At 39.6% G+C, this 19036-nt stretch overlaps 1 protein-coding gene across 2 annotated transcripts in view; it reads right to left on the bottom strand.

The window, feature by feature from the left end:
• The window catches only part of LOC134635718 (neurocalcin-delta A), a 63691-nt gene that overhangs the window by 14252 nt on the left and 30403 nt on the right, over positions 1-19036 (bottom strand). For both annotated transcript variants that reach the window (XM_063485198.1, XM_063485197.1), the window contains one exon: positions 296-705. In XM_063485198.1, the coding sequence (XP_063341268.1) occupies positions 296-673 (378 nt within the window). In that variant the 5' untranslated portion in view covers positions 674-705. The remainder of the gene's footprint in view (positions 1-295; positions 706-19036) is intronic.

Raw genomic sequence — 19036 nt, 5'->3', positions numbered from 1 at the left:
ATCTCTGACTGTTTCCAAAACTGCTTTTACTTGGCAGCACAATGAATGTTTCCAATCAATCCAAGTGTACCTTTTAAATACACTGACATTTTAATGCTGGCAATAAATAAGGGCCTGAATGACGTAGCTCTCAGAAATCATGTCAATGTGGAGTCACATCCAGCACCATGTCTGTATGAACGTCCTTTGTCTGCTCATGAAGAGTGCTGGAGGCCACAGTGATGTGCGATGTTCTGCCTGGTAGGAAATTTTCTGTATTTTAGACACTTTTCCACAATCTACACAGAAGACTCACCTGCACAATCTCCAGCATCTCAGCTTTACTGATGTACCCGTTCCCGTCCAGGTCGTACATACTGAAGGCCCATTTCAGCTTCTGCTCCAGCTTGCCGCGCGACGTCACACTCAGCGCGATGATAAACTCCCGAAAGTCTATTGTCCCATCCCCGTTAGCGTCGAACGTGCGAAAGACGTGTTCGGCGAACTTTGAAGCATCTCCGTAGGGGAAGAAGTTACCGTAGATCTTCTTGAACTCCTCCATGGAGAGGTTCCCGCTGGGGCAGTCCCTGAGGAAGCCCTTGTACCACTCCTGGATCTCGTGCTCGGTGAAGTCGGTGCTCTCCAGCAGGTCCTGCATCACCTCAGGGCGGAGCTTGCTGTTCTGCTTCCCCATGTCGTCGGTCCTGTCAATCACTCAGCTCACAGCTGGGAACACAGAGAAGACAGCAAGCTTGATTTTGAGATGTGACAAAAGTAATAATGTATTTTCTAGTGCTTTTAGCGTTAACCACTGTAACCATCTTTGTATTTTCCCATAACTCCATGAGTCATGTTACACATCCACGAAGAACAAATGTCTATTAGTGTGAGACATTCAATGAAAAAAAGTTTTGCAAGGGCGACTGTTGCATACATTTTTCCACTGAAGAGTTGCTCAGTTTAGACCTGTGCTGTGTCATCAACTGGTACGATCAAATGTGTCTGTTTTTCTTTATAAAGCACAAGTTCATATTTGGACTATCAGCTACACAGATGAGCTAGCTGCTGTCTCCTTTAGTAGCTTCGCCTGATATGAAGCAAAAATGTAAGCAAACCCCTCAGACGTTACGTTGATCACTCCTTTTTTAAAACTAATGGAACTTTCCATGGAAAATAAAAATAGCTCTGTGGACCCTGAGTGCACACAGCACCAAAAGTACATGGATTTAATTACTCTATAAAATCTCCGCAAACACACTTAACTGGGCTTAGATGCGCTGGAAGGAAAAGGCAGTACAGTCAAATGATTTGGAGACTGATCTGCTTAACAAACATCGTTCAGATTCATAACCTCTCGAGAAAGACAATTTCTCTATTGTCTTCCTGGAACTAGTGATATCAGTGTTTGCGGTCCAGATCTTTATAAAGAGGTTAAAGCTTTACGATCCCCATCTGCAGGCTCTGAGCTGAAATGTTCATGTAAAATGCGAACGTTTACTTAAAATAGCAACAATGATGATTCATTAACTTTGGGCCTTTATTTGAGCTAGAGCAAATGGACCATTGTATTACTTTTAAGACAGTAAAAGCGACGGCGCTCATAAAAGCTGCTCATCAGATTTCGTGTTGAGCAATTGCTGGCTAAGAAGATCATGAAACTTCTCAGGGAGCTGATGTTTATTTGTGTATTTACTTTATTCTTTTATGTGTCTTGAAATCACCCAGTATTTCACTGTTTCCTAGTTAGGCTATATAAAATCAAAATGCTTAACAGCTGGGTCATTCAAATACCCAAGCACACTGTTTCTTCTTAAAATGTCCACTCCCAAGCACAATCGTGTTATATAATGCCACTTTTGTTTTGTCTGCATTCAATTATGATATTATTTCTCGATGACGCCTTATTTATTTTCTTTCTTACTGCACTGGAGACTCAGTAAGGCATGGAAATACTAACAAATACAGCTGTGAAGTGGTCTTATCTGCCCTTTTGGTGACACAAACAGGAAGTGCTTGTTCCTAATCTCAGAGAGATTGCGCTCTCATTACAGTAACTCTAGTGTCAGTGTGTATGTGAGTGTACAATATATGCACAGGCATATTTTTCAGTATGAATGCAATCAAAGTATATTTAGAAGTACCAAGATATGGTGACTGCATATGCTTTGGAATTCATGTGTTGAGGCTGTGTACATTTGTGTACAGTATATATTCAGCTCTGTGCGATGTGCTGTTAGGCCTGCCTTGGCCTGCACTCTGAAAAGGAAATGAGTCACTTATGTCCTCAAAACCACCATGAATAAAAGCATGTTTTAGGAAACCATAGGAAATGAAAGCCTCTTTTTTTACGTCACGACGAACAGCTCGTTCACAGTACTTAGCTGAATACTGCAATCTCAGAGAGAAATGAGAAGCAAAAAAGAGAAGGTGACTTCTTTGCAGTCCCACCCACCAGCAAGTTCAGGTCATATCAAGGTTTGACTAAGGCCGTCACCAAGGAAAAATATCCCCAGTGTAAGCAAGGCTATTTGAGAAGTGATAAGTTAAGTGAGTGCTGAATTATCTGAGCTGCAGCCGTGCTCTAAATCATGGTACAATAACCAGGCAGGCGCTATAGAACAGCTACCACTTCTCTTCAGTAAACATGGCGATGAAAAGTGCCCTGATGCTTGGGGTGCTACGGTCATAATCAACTGCTTGAGTACCATGTGACTGATGACACTTATACAATCGCCTTTGTTTACTTTTTATTAAACGACTTCTGCTAACACGTAGGGCACAACAAAGAACTGCAGTGGACTGAAAATGTGGGCCGGGGACATGTTAGCACATACAACATGCGCGCTATAATCCCAAAGTATGAATTCTGACAAAAGTTAAACAGGACTAAATGGTCAAAAACTTTACAGCGGTGTCAAATAGTATGCAGGGTTTGAACTTCTCTCCTTTTTGTTTGTCACACAGCTGTTTCTCTAGCTTTTCTGTGAGCAACCAAACGCAGCGGTACGAAGGCCTACGGCGAGAGAATGTCCCCATATCTAAACAATTATCACGTCTTGCCTCATGATATTACAGCTGGCTTTTTCTCTCCGAGTGGCCAATATAAACACTGTATTTCCAACATGGTCAGACACCACAAATTCATTTTCTTTTTCTTTCCAACTGCTCTAAAAAACAGCAGCTATGCAAGCAGCACTAAAGGTGGTCCTAAGCCCAGCTGCACTTTGAGCTACATTCTTAAGATGCGAGGCAGACATGTTCACTGCGTTTACTGTCACAGTTTAGTGCAACTAAGCTGATGAAGATGTAATTAGTTTTCAATATAACTCAAAGCACCAGACAAACTGGTAACAGTGCTTTACCACAACATGAATGGAGTTCGCTGCAGTCCTTCCCTGATATTAAGATCATGTGATTTTGTTTTTTACACTTACTCAACCAGGAAATGAACTTCAAGTGAAAAATGTTGCACTAGGTCAGAGTTTTCTTAAACTTCAGTGGTTCCTGTGAGAATCGCTGAGGCTGTATAGTATATACAGTTATAAGAATCCATTCATTTACATTTCTGCAAGGCTTTAACTCGCAATCTGTGACTCTGTCAGTTCCGAACAGATTGCAGGCTGACTTGATTCAACTTAACTTCATTGAGCTGCAAACTGACTCCGTCTTAATGCCATTTTTATCTCATTTTGATGGGCCAAAGTTGCTTTGAAGATGGCAGCTGACTACAACTGGTTGCAGACGTGTTCCCCTTCTTCAAAGCAACTCTCCAAAAGAATCGTGTCTTTTACTGAGCTACGTAATAAAGATGCAACAGCAAGATGTCCATTATAATTTCAGGCCTCAGTGAGACTGGATGCATTCAGACTTATATCATGTTCAATGTTGCAAACAAGATCAGAAGTTTTACAATTAATATTTAAGGGAACATGAATCCAGCAGCAGGTAATGGAAATAACATTGGCATTCATACAGTATATATACTGGGAATTGTGCGTCTTTAGAGAATTTCACTGCAACCTATCACATATGGTAGATGTTACACTGTGAAGGTGTAACATCTACCATAGAGAGATGCTGCTAATGTAACCAAATGTGGCTGCAAAGCTTGTACAGAATATGAAACATTAAGCTATTTGTTTCTACACCAAGTCTTTTGTTATAATTTTGACACTATTTGGAAATAAAAATGAAGCAGTGCTTACTTTCAGGTGGTTTCTTCAGTGTGCAATGGTGCAGTCTCTTTTATTAGATGATTCATAGAAAGAAAGAAATTCAAGGCCTTTAAAATTAAATGAAAGGAAATGACGGACACGTGATTTTTCATTTTTCTTCTTTGAAGCAGGTGAAGCTGAACAAAGGTTTTGGTTGAATAACTTTCAAAAACTCTGACTTAGTGCCAATTACCACACTGACCGAATGTCAGCAACGGACCCTCGGAGCGGTTACACCAGAGTCTGTCGCCAAGCACTTCACCTAATGAAATCCACAGCCGTGACCCTGTCTGCTGCTCTAACACCAGCCTGCGTACACACACAGACACATACACACTTACAAATCTGTAATTAGTGACCCACTGTGCCCTGTCACCTGCTATTATACACTCTATTTCCAGTGCGTACATATACGCTCACACAGCCCACCCACCCCACACACCGCTGCAGCCATGAAACCACTCTGCCAGTCCTGATGACATGCTTAGCCAACCGAGGATGCTCCTGGCAACCCACTTGATGATGACATGGATTTTCAGCTGAAGCCTGTATGTGTTTTGTTCTGGACCACTGGTTCTACGTTTTGTGGTGGTTTGATCTTCATGTGGTCTTTTTTTTAATGACCAAAAAGTTCTTCAAGGAGAGAAAAACCAAAACTGGCTACTTCTACAATGGATAGCCATTCTTGCGGATAACATTACCATTAATAAATTAGTGTTATTGAAAAGTGATTTTCGCTATCCTTGGTAAAAATACACAAAGGGGACTAAAACTCCGATCTAAAGGCCTGGCAATCCTTAGGACAACAAATCAGATAGATGTCTATGTATATGTACTGCAATGTGCATAAAGGATTGACAGCAGCTGACATTAAAACGAGTAGGCACTGCTGAGTGACAGGACACGTGTCAGAGCTTCTCAAGGCTGCTGCATCCTTCAGTGTGCTCTTCAGAACGTCAGACAATGGAAAAGCTGATTTCTTGCATTTCAGGCTGGGGGGGGTGCTAAGTCCTCATAATATGTCCTCCAAAAAAAGCCTACACTCTTGTGTTAGATAGGCTAATAGATGGTCCAATTTGAGTTTTGGGCTTCTTCTAAGCTTTAATGTAAGATGTAGTTCCAAGCATGCCTAGGAACCCACGGAAGCCACTTTCATGAGCAGATTATCTACTGTGTGGAAGATGGATAGTGGTCCTGGATAGTGGATCCAGGCCAACGTTAGTGATTTTTGCTGGATTTTAAGACGTTTAAACTCTAGCAGTGACCTGTAGTAGTTGAAATTTTTCAGGTTTTCATCCTAGATGTCTTTTTATGATAATCAGTTTGAAAGTAGAATGCAGGTTAAGCAAACAGGGTAAGGATCTTATCTTGGTTTCTAATTACTACACATGGAAAACCTTGAAGGTAATGTAGTGACATCCAATTTCAGCCTCAATGTAAACACAGGGATTAAGTGGTTCCAAGACACAATGGGGGCTTGGCTTAATCACTGACACTGGGTAAGAGGTGGGCTGTGTGTTGGACATGGTGTCGGTCCAGATACTAACACTCAGACCTTCACGATCACATCCTCACCTCCGCCGTTAGGATCACCAATTAATCTAACATGCATGTCTTTGGATTGTTTGAGGAAACTGGTGCGCTTGGAGAGAAGCCACGCAGGCACAAAAAGTTCAAGTGAGAGCATCAAAGACACTTTTACTGTTGAATATGACTTCAGAAATTGACTTCTACTTCATCAGTTGATTTATTTTAGTTGTTGTAGGGAGAGGGAGACAGCAGCTGCAGCATTCTTTAAACACCAAATGAACTATCATTCAAAATGAGCACAGTCATTCAGATTGAAGTAAAGTCTATGCACATCTGGTTGACTACGGCTTGGATTCACATTCATAATTTACAGTCCTTTCAGCTTTGCTGAAGAGAGTTTCTGATCACTTCCCAGGTGGACAAAATCATTTCTTTGTAAAACAAAGGTTGCAATCAAACTGTATGAACATGTTTATGAGACAGTGAAAGGAGAGAATACATATTCAGTAAATATTTATAGTATAGATATGAATCTTATAGAGTCTTTCATCTTTTTCCTCTTTGATTCATAAACTCCTCACCTTTCTCTTGCACCTTGTTTTTCCATTATTTAAATGCTCTTCATGCTCAGCATTATTTCAACCTACACATGACCAGCTCTCTCTTATGAGGCAATTCCACTGCAGTTACCATAGTAACATTCCGCAAAATCATAGAGCCATTGATGAGATTTCTGGCTGCATGCACAGCAGACACATGCACATGGGTAAAAAATCACACACACACACACACACACACACACACACACACACACACACACACACACACACACACACACACACACACACACACACACAGTACTCTCAATCAAATACACTGTGCTCTGTGTGTAGGTATATGATAATGGTGGGGGGTGCAGAAATGTGAGGTGCAGTATAATAAAATGTTAAAATGGAAAGAGAAAGTCAAATAACCGTAATCACAACTGGGTAAAATTGGCCAACGCTACAGTGGTCTGCATGAATCCTCCATTTGAAGCATCCATTCAGTTTTTTATACACCGATCAATTCCAGATAGAGACGTGCAGCTTGGTAACTACAGTTCTTAATTCCTTGAGGGATGTAAACAGGAAATCTAATGCTGCAACATCTTGAGGCCAGATTTCTTTTTGTCTATTGCTGTCTCATACGTGCCATTCTTCTCATGCTTACATTCACACTGACATGTACGACTACATGCAATGCACAAGAAATACCTGTGTGGTGGACCTGGAGCTGTCAAAAAGTCGAGTGGAGAATGATGCGCACTTCTCATTCTCAGTATTTGCAATCTTTGCTGCGTAGCAGAAGAGGAGGAAGCAGCAAGCAATTTTTGTCCAGAAGGAGGAATATACTGCAGATGGTAATATAAATGTTAGCTAGCTACGTTTATCTTTTTTTTAAGACACTGATGTCTGTGGATTGGTTTGCTGTTCAGATGTCACCATAGCTGTTGCACAGAATAATACATGGTCTAATAAGCATGGCGAATGTAGAATTTCAAGGATTGATACCAGTATCGATATTTGGCAATTTAAAAATCAGATATTCTCATAAATCTGTCGATGCTGTTTTGTGTTTTTTTGTGTTTGCGGTGTTCCAAACATCTGCATTGCCAACAGGGAATTTGCAGAATATCATCTGGTGGATAAACTATGCAAACTCAACATGGTTCAAGGGTGTTTCTCCTGCCTCTTCTTTACTTTTTTAATTTGATTGTTTGATTGTTATATAGTTAATATCGGCCGATACTGTCGGCCTGCAGATAAATCGGTCAACACTCACACTCTGTGCAGTAAGTAAATAGTATACATGGAATACAAGATGAAAGTGTACTAGCAAACCCCCCCAAATTGAGGCACAATGTTTTTATTCACATAAAATCAGCTGGATGTTCTGAGCCCTGAAGCAAACAACATATAATCAGCCCATTCTTCCTAAAGTGTACATTATGAACGATTACGGATAAAATATTTTTACAGTAAAACCCAAACTATACCTAAACTGCCCCAATAGCTGCCCCTTATTGAAATCACAAGCAGCAGCACTGCACCAGTTGCCTGTGTAGACGGAATCTTGAATGGAGAAGACTAACAAAAATAAATGTGTGGATTTTAAGATGTGGCTTGCTGTGAAAACCTGATAACTCTGGTAGCTTAATGACAACTTGATGAGAAACAATAGTTGTCTCACAAGTGAGGAGGTACATTTTCCCAAGTTTTCTCACCAAATATGCCACGAGATGTTGAATTTTTCTTTTTAAATGAAGTCGAAAATTGTTGCTTGAAATATTGTTTTAGCTGTGTTCTCTATAATTTCCGTTCCTTTCTTACACACTGACCATTTTGAGGAAAACCTACAGTTAATGAACAAAATCGACAAATTCATTTAGTCATTGTTTCTTAAAAGTCTAAAAAAAATATTACTCTAAAAGACGTTGCTGTTATTTTGCAATTTGTGATAAAATGATGAAGTAGCAGTTTTATTTCTTCAACCAATCCTGTACCACACTGTCTGAGGCTCTTTGTCCTTTCAGCAGAATATAGTTCTGTATTCCTTATTTAAAATAGGCAAGCTATATTTTAAACCCTGTGGCTCACGGTATCCTGGAAACTATTAAAAATAAAGAACTGATGTAATAAACTAATAATTTCAACTATCAATTTCTCTGTGGACATTAAGCCTAAGATCCTAATTACTTGTTAAAAATAAGTGAAACTATGCAGGGACACTAACTTCATAGCAAATGGTCCCATTTAAACAGCACTAACCTTTGGCTGCACTTTTATCTGTGGTAAACTTTGGCAGTGCTGCTGTTCTGATGATTAGCCTAATGATACCTCTGTGGCTAGTTATGGGGTACAGCTTGTTATATAGTAAGCAACCTAACTACCCTATCCTTCAAAATACTACTATTTAGTTTTCCATCAGCTATTTACATCTAACATTGTAGCACTGTGGTGAATAATTAAGAATACAATTAGCTAATTAGCTTAACTGTATCTTCTAATTCAACCTTGTAAATCCAGTTTTTCACGAATGCCTGGGTGGTATAAATGACTATAACACCTTGGAGAACAGATACAGCTATCAATGCAATGTAGTTGGAATCATTTGTATTGTAATTAACTTTCACTGGTATCTTGGTTTCCAAAACTGAAGCGTGCTGAATTAGCATTTGGACATGGATATGGCTAATCACATCAGACTAGCACAGTAGTGAGCTCACTGTGTTTACTGTTTTATTCCCTGGCTATCTTTAACAGGGACTAGACTGTAAAAAAGAAAAACAGAATCTCAAAATTGCTACTTTTCCTCTCATATTGGAAAAAAATGTTGGTACAAAGTGGCATTTGGTAACTGGTTAGCATGCTAATTCACCAGATTACTATCTAGTATATAGATTGTAATTTCAATCAGAAGCCTGGTCTCTGAGCTGCTGTGGTCTTCCATTTAGTGGCAGTATTTCTAGGGTAAAACTGAAGCGCTGCAATGTAACAAGTTTGTAGAACTGGGCTGTGATGCCTACACACAGGGATGCAGCCACACATGGAATACCTGGGATGCTTAACTCCATGTAACTCCTTTGCTTATACAGATACAGATTCTGTTTTTATGTCAGGATCCAAAGACTGCTGGATCTGCTGAAACTATAGCAGAGAGTTCTGTGTCAGTTTTACTCCCTATCACCACAACTCGTACATACATAGCTGACTCGTACAAGGGCGGCTGTAGCTCAGGCGGTAGAGCAGGTCATCTACTGATTGGAAGGTTGGTGGTTCGATTCCTGGCTTCCCCTAGTCTGCATGCCAAATATTCTTGGGCAAGATACTAGCACAACAACCCCAAATTGCTCTGTGAATGGGGGCTATATAAGAACCAGTCCATTTACACTGTAATACATGGAATCCGTGTTATGCAATAGTGATGTTATTGATAAATGTGGCAAAAAAATATGAGATTTTGAGTATAAGATACAGAAACCTGTTCTAAAAGGTTTTCATTAAGTGCAGGGATACTTCATTTGGAAAGCTTTCTTCTATTTGCTAAAGCACTTTGCATGACACCGCTAATTTTTAATTCATAGGGCTTTTATTATATTATATGTTTATATGCCGCATATATCTGAATGGAAAATGCAGATGCAAAATCTGCACTTGAGAAAGCAGTTTGGGATGCAACCCCTGAATAAAACCTATATATTCATCAGATCTCCAAGAGACTGTGAGGTGCAAATATAAAGCAGTCATTTTGTTGTTTTTAGGAGAGTGACTGAAAAAGAAATGGCAGTATTGTTAAAAAAAGAGAGAGAGAAAGTTTCCCATGTTTTTTTTTAGAAACATCTGCAGCAGTTTAAGTCTCCAGAACAATGGACAGCAGGAATGAAAGGGGAGGGGGAGTACAACAGAGAAGGACACACAAAAATAGACATTAAAATAAGAAAGAAAATGCTGATGAATGGATGACTACTCTTTCTGCTTATATCCTGCTGAGCCTGAGGAAACCCACCTCCTGCCCCAGCAGGAAAACTGTACAACAATTCAAATTATTCATCACTTAACTTAGGGGGGGGGGGGGGGGGGGGGGGGGGGTTAAGGCCTATTGTACATGTTTCAAATGAATCTTCATTAACTACAATAGTAAGTCAAATATCTAACCAGTCTGTAACTTCCACTGGTACCAAAGAGGCCTCCAACTGGCTAGTCAGTAGGTGGATAGAAGGTGACTCTAAAGCCTTTAAAGTGGGACGCGTGAGCTCTTTCCCGTTAAGTCGCTACCAAACCAGAGACAGCATTTGAAGTCTTGTCACACTGATTGTTGCTGCTAGCTGGTTAGCTGCCCACGATCGTTATTTTCAGCTGTTATACTTTTAAAAGGCCTTCTTAGTCTTCATTAGGTTGCTATGGTAACAGACCTGATAGCGGGTGGATGAGTAGGCAACCGCACACACTGTAGTGTCTATTGATTTAGGAGCAAAAGGAGCGAACCAGTGAGATGCACAAGATGACACACTTCCTCAAGTCAATTTTATAATCAGCTTAAAGGTTATGTAATTCAATCTGTGAAGCTGCAGTGCAGAGATCTGTGGCCATGCTAAAGGTATTAAACATTAATTATTATTAATAATTATTTATACAGGCTTGTTTATTTGCATTAGATGTACAAATGTATAATGGCCCAATGAATCTGTAGAATAGCAACAACATCTCAGCTCAACTATTTTGGTTGACTGTTATGAGAATCAGGTCTGGTTGCATGCCTGTGTGGAAAATTGTTCTTCTCTTCTGTGTCCGAGAGAAAACGACCCCTGCCTTGTACTCCGAGGTCGTGTCTAATTTGCTTGGCTCTCCATCTGTGTAGCTCTGGTGGGAGCGCTCTGTCTGCCTGGCACTGGATCATTGGACCTGCTAAATTGGTTGGATGACTAACTCCTGGGGCCCAACAGGGGGAAACAGAATAGATGTCTGCCCTGCTGTTATTGTGGTGATTACTTCTGAGGTCTGCTGCTAAATTTCATACAAGTGAGTTTTCTCAAATCCCAAACAGAGCCCATTTAGCTCAGCTGCTGAGCTTTGCACTGTTACACAGCTCTGTGGGTAGAGGTTGTCTTTGTCAGAGATAAAAGCCCAACTTCAGCTTGGAAGCTAATTGAGCTAAACCTAAATCTATGAACTTGCTTAAAACTCTACAGTCACCTTTCTATCGCACATATATTTTAATACAAGAACCTGGTCCTGAGATCCTAGCTATTTCATTCTACCATATGCCTATTTCAGTTATTAGCGCATACATTTATATGTATAGGTAACTATAATTTGTGATTAATAATAAAGTATAATGTTAGTGATGGTGATTATAAAGCGTTACCAAGAAAACTTCACGGTGCTGTGTACTACCACATGACAGCACTGTGGAATAAACCTTTAAATGTTCTCCCTCAGACGAGTCAGGACAGCTAATGGCACAGGTTCATAGTGATTCCAGAGAAAGCAGCAGAGGATGACAAAACAGCACTCTAAGAATAGCAGTCGCACTGAAATCATTCCAGAGGTGGACTAGAACACAAACTTGACGTAGAAATCACCCAAATTTCCAAGATTTATGGTATTTTGACTTTTATGGACGGATTCCCAGAAGTTACATGTGGTCGGTTTACATTGTCATAACTGGTGCAGACATCAGTTCCCAGATCCATGTGGATCTGGGAAAAATCTGAAATAGATGTCAACCTCATATTCCACGCAAAAGGAAGAGAACAGATTAAGCAGCTTGACATGTTTCCATCACTATAATGTCAACTTTTGCCTGTGTTATTCTTTTCGTTCCAAGTGAATTTTCCGTACGAATGACGGCTGATAACAAAAAAGAAAAGCACCTGCTCAGCAGCGATAGAGTGACATGGCTGTAAACTGTGCTGAACTGAAACTGATAAAAGCTGTTTGCAAAGTAATTATAAGAGCAGCTGGGGAATGCACGTCTGTTACAGGACTGAGGGCGCGGCCTGTAACACTGTATGCATTAATGAGAGAAAGAGTGGGAAGAGAGAGAATGTGACGTGGGCAAAGCCTGAGTCTGGAGAAGGTTCTGACTGAAGAATGCCCCTAGGGATGCAACAAAGCTGGCTCTGCTTCCTGTGGTGTAAGAAAATATAGAAACAGGATATAACATCACGGAAAATAACAAACAGCAGGGAAGTTACATCACAGTGTGAAGGTCAGGGGTCAGGATTAACCCGGGGAACCGGGCTGTGTTGAAGAGAGATTTTGGGGCATTAAGATTTCTGGATATTCAGACTGTCAGTCAGCTTGAATAAGTCTGTGTTGTTCCAAGTAAACTGACATTTTCTAACTGTTTGATATAAACATAATTTGCTTTACTTTCAATGGAGCTTAATCCTGTACATTTCAATCTGTTGCCAAGTTAAGAAAGATATTTTAGGTTTGTGGCAGCAGTAATAACATCGGCCCTTTGTTTGACAGAAGAGAAACAACCGCAGGAGCTAGCTAACCAACGAAAGCCAATATATTTATTATTAAAAGTAAAGCACCTGACGTGGTCTGCAAGAACAAAAAGAAAATCTTGCACAGTATCTGAGGCTCTTATTTTGAAACAGTGAACATTTGATTCCAAGACTGGAAATAAAGCCTGAAATTTATAGTTATTTATGAAACAGGTTCTTTAATTTAAACATTTGCAGATTAAAGGATTTAGATATTGTTAATCATCTTTATATCAGCCCCCTGGTTTAAAGTATTTTTTTCTTTCTTTTCTTTCTGTCTTTCTTTGTTTTCCACATATTGCTTAGATGAGTTCACCTGTGCAGTAGGCTAGACTGGGTTTTGTAAATGTCAAGTTTACTGCAACATTTTTTCCCCTTTTGCTATGACTGGTATGTGGCTTTGTAAATACTCTCCCTCCCGCACTAATGTGAACATTCTGCAGACAGCCTTCTTTGCAGAATGATGTCTGCCAGCCTAGACGTCCACTATCTTTATTTGCCGTTTGGAAAAATGACATAATAACACTTAATTTATATATACTGATCTCACAGACACACACATAACCACAGACAGACACACACATGCACACGGAAATCTCTCTTTGTCCTTCAGCGGGAGATAAAAGCTGAGTAACCATCAAACGCACAAGGTTACCACCTGTGATGATGAGGCAGAACAAAGGAGACACACATTATTGTGCGTGAGTGGAAAACAGCCACTGCAAACTGCAAGAGGTCAGTGTATCGTAAAACGTTAACCACAACTGTGCTCAGTGTCGTCTATTACTGGCAGTAAAAAGGTGCTACAACGTAAACGCAGACACAGCTAAGTGATGTTGAATCGCTTCAAAATCTATGTTTATGTTTTTTTCTCCAAAAAATAAAAAATGTAAAATGTCGTCACAAAGACAGAGCTGGGAGACACAGGGCCTCAGTCACAAATATGTGAAACTGAATCAGCCAGAAAAGGCAGAGCTTTCTAAAGTGTTTCCTTTAGAAAGCTCTGTTTATAATATCCCAAAGTCCAATTTGAAGCTATGACAAGTAAATCCAAATAACATTTTAAATGCACATTAATGCATGTTATGTTTTAAATTTACAGAAAAAAAACTACCCAAAGATTTTTAAGAACAAGTTAATATCAACTGAAGAAGGACCAAAGATGCAAGAGGAAATTACTGTGTAGATAACTGATCACACATTATGAAGGAAAGTCATGAACAGGATTTGTCATGTGGAAAAAGACACTCATAATCTATGGTAGACTAATCTGCGTGGATTTACAGCAGCTCTGTAACAGCTCACCTTTAATACGAAATCAGATTTTCCAACCCGATATTTAAATTCAGCATTTTTTTAGTGACAATTCGGTGATAGCACTCATCTGCTTATGCCTCACATACCCTAGTAAGGCATGCATCCTGCCTGCCAAAGGTCTCTGCGAGCACTGAGGAATTCCAAGTAGCTATGGATGTGAGATCCATCACGTAGTTGCCACCCAGTTATTTGGATCATTCCTGATGGGACATAATTTACTGTCTATACTGTGAGTTATTAAGTGCATTTGGTGTGAAATTTAGAAAAACAGAAAAAAGCTTTAAAACTAAAAAAAATCTTATTAAGGACATCTCATTACAATATGTAACATTGTGTTTGCTGTTGCTCTTGTATAAAATATTTGTTTCATGATTATTTCTGACTACAAATGAGAGGAAAACATATACTACTCTTTTTGAACTTTACTTTTGTGACCAGGACAATAACATTACACAAAGGCAAAGTTTGAAAAAAGATAATGCTGATGGTCTGATCAGACCGACAACAGTAAAAAATAAGAGCCACTTATTTATACCACATGCTGTATTCATTTCTTTCAAGCTCTCAATTTTTAAGCAACATGTTTGACTTGCTTTTGTTGTACTTTGTGTTATTTTTAATCCTCACCGTGTGTGCTTCTAAGTTCCTCATCTGAGTCAGGCCATCGGTTTCTACTCAGATATTCTGAGCTCATTTTCTAACGGCATCATCGTCTGCATCTTGCTAACATGAATCGCTAAGTTGCATCACATGGATGATTTTCTCTTTTGTTTAAAGACAGTCAACATTAAAGGTTTCTTTGTAGTAGAGCAAAAAAAAAATAAAACAACAACCCAACAAAATTATAGATTTTTATTTCGAACGGCCATCATTATTATCCCAAGTGAGTAAGCAACCACAATTATGTAGCGTCTGGCCAGTGTTGGAGTTCTGCTGGCAAAAGTTTACTTTCTTAATACTTCACTGTATGAGAGCTGAAACTCAAGGACACAAATACATTTGTGGAAGGAATGCCAAGACTGCTAACCACACATTCAACTCAGGCCAGAAACATGGAATTATTTAACTTGCAAAGCCGATAACATATACTACCAAGCTGCCCATGGGGAACGCAGCAAATAAGACGATTAAAGATAGAAAAGTTAAGTTTCTTGTGCTTTCACATTGTTTTACACCCTGAAGATAATTTACAAAGTGTAAGCAGAAAGTAGGAGTGTAGTGAAATGAATAAACATTCTCAAGCACACACAGAAAAATTCTCAGCAAACCTCTGACGAGTATTCTCCAGCGAGGAAACTCCCATCTTTTGTGTCCCTTGTCTAGCATGACATGACAGTGTGCGCGTGTGAATTCCATTCTGCGGCTAAAAATAGAACATCTGTTTCCCATAGTTCCTCCCCACCAACACACGGGAGCCTATAGACCACGGCCATCCTTCAAAAATGTTCTGTGAGCGTAACCTTCTGTGGGACCTTTTAGCTGCAGGCAATCCTTCAGAGCCCTCTGCTCTCCTCTGGGGCTGGATTTCAGCTCAGTGACCTATGACCTCTTCATAAAGAAACCCTTTGGAGAATGACAAAGAGCCTGACCGACCAGCTGTCCCTCTAAACCTCCATAATCACGTGTCTGTCAGCAAGTGCTCACTCAACATGTATATCACAGACACGAATGCATTCAAAAGGGAATGGGAGCTTAAAGTATCTGCACAAGCTGCTCTGGAGCACACTTTGTTTTTGGGATAAATTTATTACTGTTGCCATTCTCTTTTGTCCAACACATATAAACTGTTGCTCAAATAAAGCCTAAAAATAAATGTTAACACATTATAAGCAAAGTGTTTTTGCTTTTTCAATTAAAAAATTGAAAATCCAATTTGAAGACTGTCACTCCAGAGCAGCTCTCAAAGCCACGGTGAAGTAATTACGTCCATTAATAGACCTGTGGTCAAATATACTAACGTGTTGCACTAAAAAGTACTGTCGCTATTTACAGAGAGCGCAATCACAGACTGTAAGTGGTGGGAAATCTGAGATTTTTGCGACTTAACCTGTTTCATACGTTTTTCTGGGAGTTCCTTTTTCACAGCACAAAATATAAAGAGAAGAATATTTAATTCACGCGCACAAATTGATTTTTCTGTGCAAGAAAATGTATTTTTTGCATTTGATATTGAAATGAACTGTGAGTGCACCAGTGAGTGTTCAGAAAACAGGGCAGCCTTTGCAAATCACCCGTAAAACTAACCACACCTGCGAGTGCTATTATGGGATTCCACTAACACGCTATTTTAGTCCGTTTAGGAAATCTGTCATAAATGTCATAATTCTGACAGTCTTTGAAAATACCCAGGTCACAGTGCTAGAAGCCTCTATTCTCAGACAGCCAGGCATGTAATAATGTATCCCATCTGATCACAAAAGTCATACATAATCCAGTGTAACAGCACATTACTGCAGGGTCTTCACCTTATAATATAAAGCGCTTTAATGAGACTCAGTTTGTGATTCAGTGCTACATAAATAAAGCTGAATTCAATTGAATTAATAATGACATTTTGTTCTTGACATGTTTGTCAAGTAAAGACTAAATTCGGCCTGTCTTTGCAACGACACTAACCAGAGTTTCCAGACAGACGTGCACCTTCTAAGTGCATGTACCAGCGGCAGCACAGACAGAGACAGCAGTGTTTGTTGGCAGTAACGGTGTAACAGTGCAGGTTAAAGAAAGCAATGTTTTACTTCATTGATTGTGATGACAACAAAACACGGCTGTACGTAATGAATGTGCGACGCATCCATCTAGCTCGATGGCGCATTAACAGTCAATGAGCAGGAACGCTTCACCCAGAGCGAACTTCAAACTCAAACCACAACGCCTCAGCAGAGGAGTGTAATTGTCTCTTAAGTGGCCCGGTCCTTTTTGTTTTGACCTTTGCGTTGAGTGCACGTAAAGTAGTGAAAAATGTCACAGCTGCCTAAGTGTAGTAATCAAAGCCACTGACATTTCCACACTCAAGTCAAATTTGTTTCTTGGCACCAGCTCTATCAGTAACACTGGGACACCACACACACACAGAAACAAATAAATTCTGTCTGACTAAAAGTGCAACAGTGAATATCTATATTATTATGCATATCTTTTAGATGTTAGCACTGATGTGAGTAGCACTCTTGCCGTGTTTATATGAGTGGGCGCATACTTTCAAAGTGTTTCCACCTCAAATTAAAGCCACGTGCTACGCAAAAGTAGAAATTATAGCATAACACTTTGTTTTTACTCCATTAAACAAACCATCAGTGGCGCTGCGTGTTTGCATGAGCAGCCCTTTATTGATTTTGTGGCATGTTCTCCTGGTTGCACACAACAACCAGGCAGTTTTGCTAACTTTCCAATGAAACCGGCATAGCGTGCCTTTACAGCAGACCCATCACACTACGTTCTACTTTTATTCTTGGGCGATAACAATTTTTCATGATAAAGTGATCAAAATAAACCCTTTTTTATCCCTAATTATCTTACTCTGAGCAATCCTTTACTCAAACCAGAAGGTTAAGCCAACGTTCTTCTCACGGGCTGTCCTCTGGCTTCACCTCGGCAATCAGAATATGCTACTCATAGTCACCATCTCCTCCACCTGCAGGTGTGGAGGTTCCAAACTCCAACCAAAAACCATCCTGTCTCATACTGATTGGCAATTTTTCAAATACCCCCCCCAAACAAACAAACAAACCAAAAAAAAAAAAAAAAAACGGGTCCAGAACATGACAAAAAGAACATCTGCAGGAAAAAAGATACAGCAGGACATGTTTGGTAAATGTTACACTTTTTGCCTGAATATGGTGGATAAGGTCTTTCAAATAACAATTGTCTGTATATGCTTCGCTATCGTTGCATGACACAAAGGCACTGAAAGGCCGGATGATGTGAAGAACCTGTGCTGTCAGGAAATACCAAAGGTTACATATCTCCCTGTGTCATCACTCACAGCTGCTTTTATATGTACAAATTCAGCTTGCAGCACTTGCAGCTTTGCTATAAGCAACATGTGACAAGTCATTTAATCTCACATACAGCTTATATTGTTATATTCTGACTCCTCAGCACTCTCTTTTATAAATTAAACAACCTTTGCTTTTAGCTTTAGCCTAGCTGAAAATCCGGTTTCATGAGTGCTCTGCTGACTAAAGAGTCCTCTGAGAATTGGCGTGAACAAATAAACATGATGCTGTTTAGCTGCTGATGGGCTCAAAAAAAGAGAAAATGTAGCCACTGTTGTTTTGAGTTTTTTCTCTAGTAAAGCAAGAAAAAGTACTGATAACTTTCTTACATAACCAAGTGTTTAGAGCAGTCTAAAGCCTGAGCTTTTGCCTCACAGGGCTTATGTGTACACACACTGACCTCATTATTTGACATTTTTACCATGGGTCATCCCATGTCAGCTCACCAAATGCTTCCAGCCTGCCTGTCTCTGATTTCCCTGAAGAAATTATAGGGTGACGATACAATTTTGAATTCTTCAAATAAGAAACCTGTCAAATTATAGTTTTCCACTGTTATTTTCCTCATAAAAATCTTTTTGTGATGGAGATGGGGTCATTGTGATGGCATCAATTTTTGTGCTTCCATAGTTAAGGCTATACTGGATTAATGGTTCATACATAAGTTAGCCTAGTGCATGAGACACACATTATAGAATAGATTTTCTGTCACAATTATTAGACTACACATTCTGAGGCTGCAAAAGATATGATATCATTTATGATACAATATCATAAATTTTGGATATGTTGCTATCAGACACCAAATCTTCCTATAAAAGTCAAATAGAAATTGTTAGATGATGTCATCTATTGGAATATTATAATAGACTTGCATGAGTTTCACACTATAGATTATATCTCATATATAGGACATATATCTGTGTTAAAAATTGAAATTGTTCTTTCTACTGTCCCTC

This window comes from Pelmatolapia mariae, linkage group LG10_11, assembly GCF_036321145.2.
Source record: "Pelmatolapia mariae isolate MD_Pm_ZW linkage group LG10_11, Pm_UMD_F_2, whole genome shotgun sequence".
In the NCBI taxonomy this organism is placed as follows: Eukaryota; Metazoa; Chordata; class Actinopteri; order Cichliformes; family Cichlidae; genus Pelmatolapia; species Pelmatolapia mariae.
The sequence above is the reverse complement of the archived record's forward strand: the minus strand, read 5'-3'. Positions and strand labels throughout refer to the sequence as shown.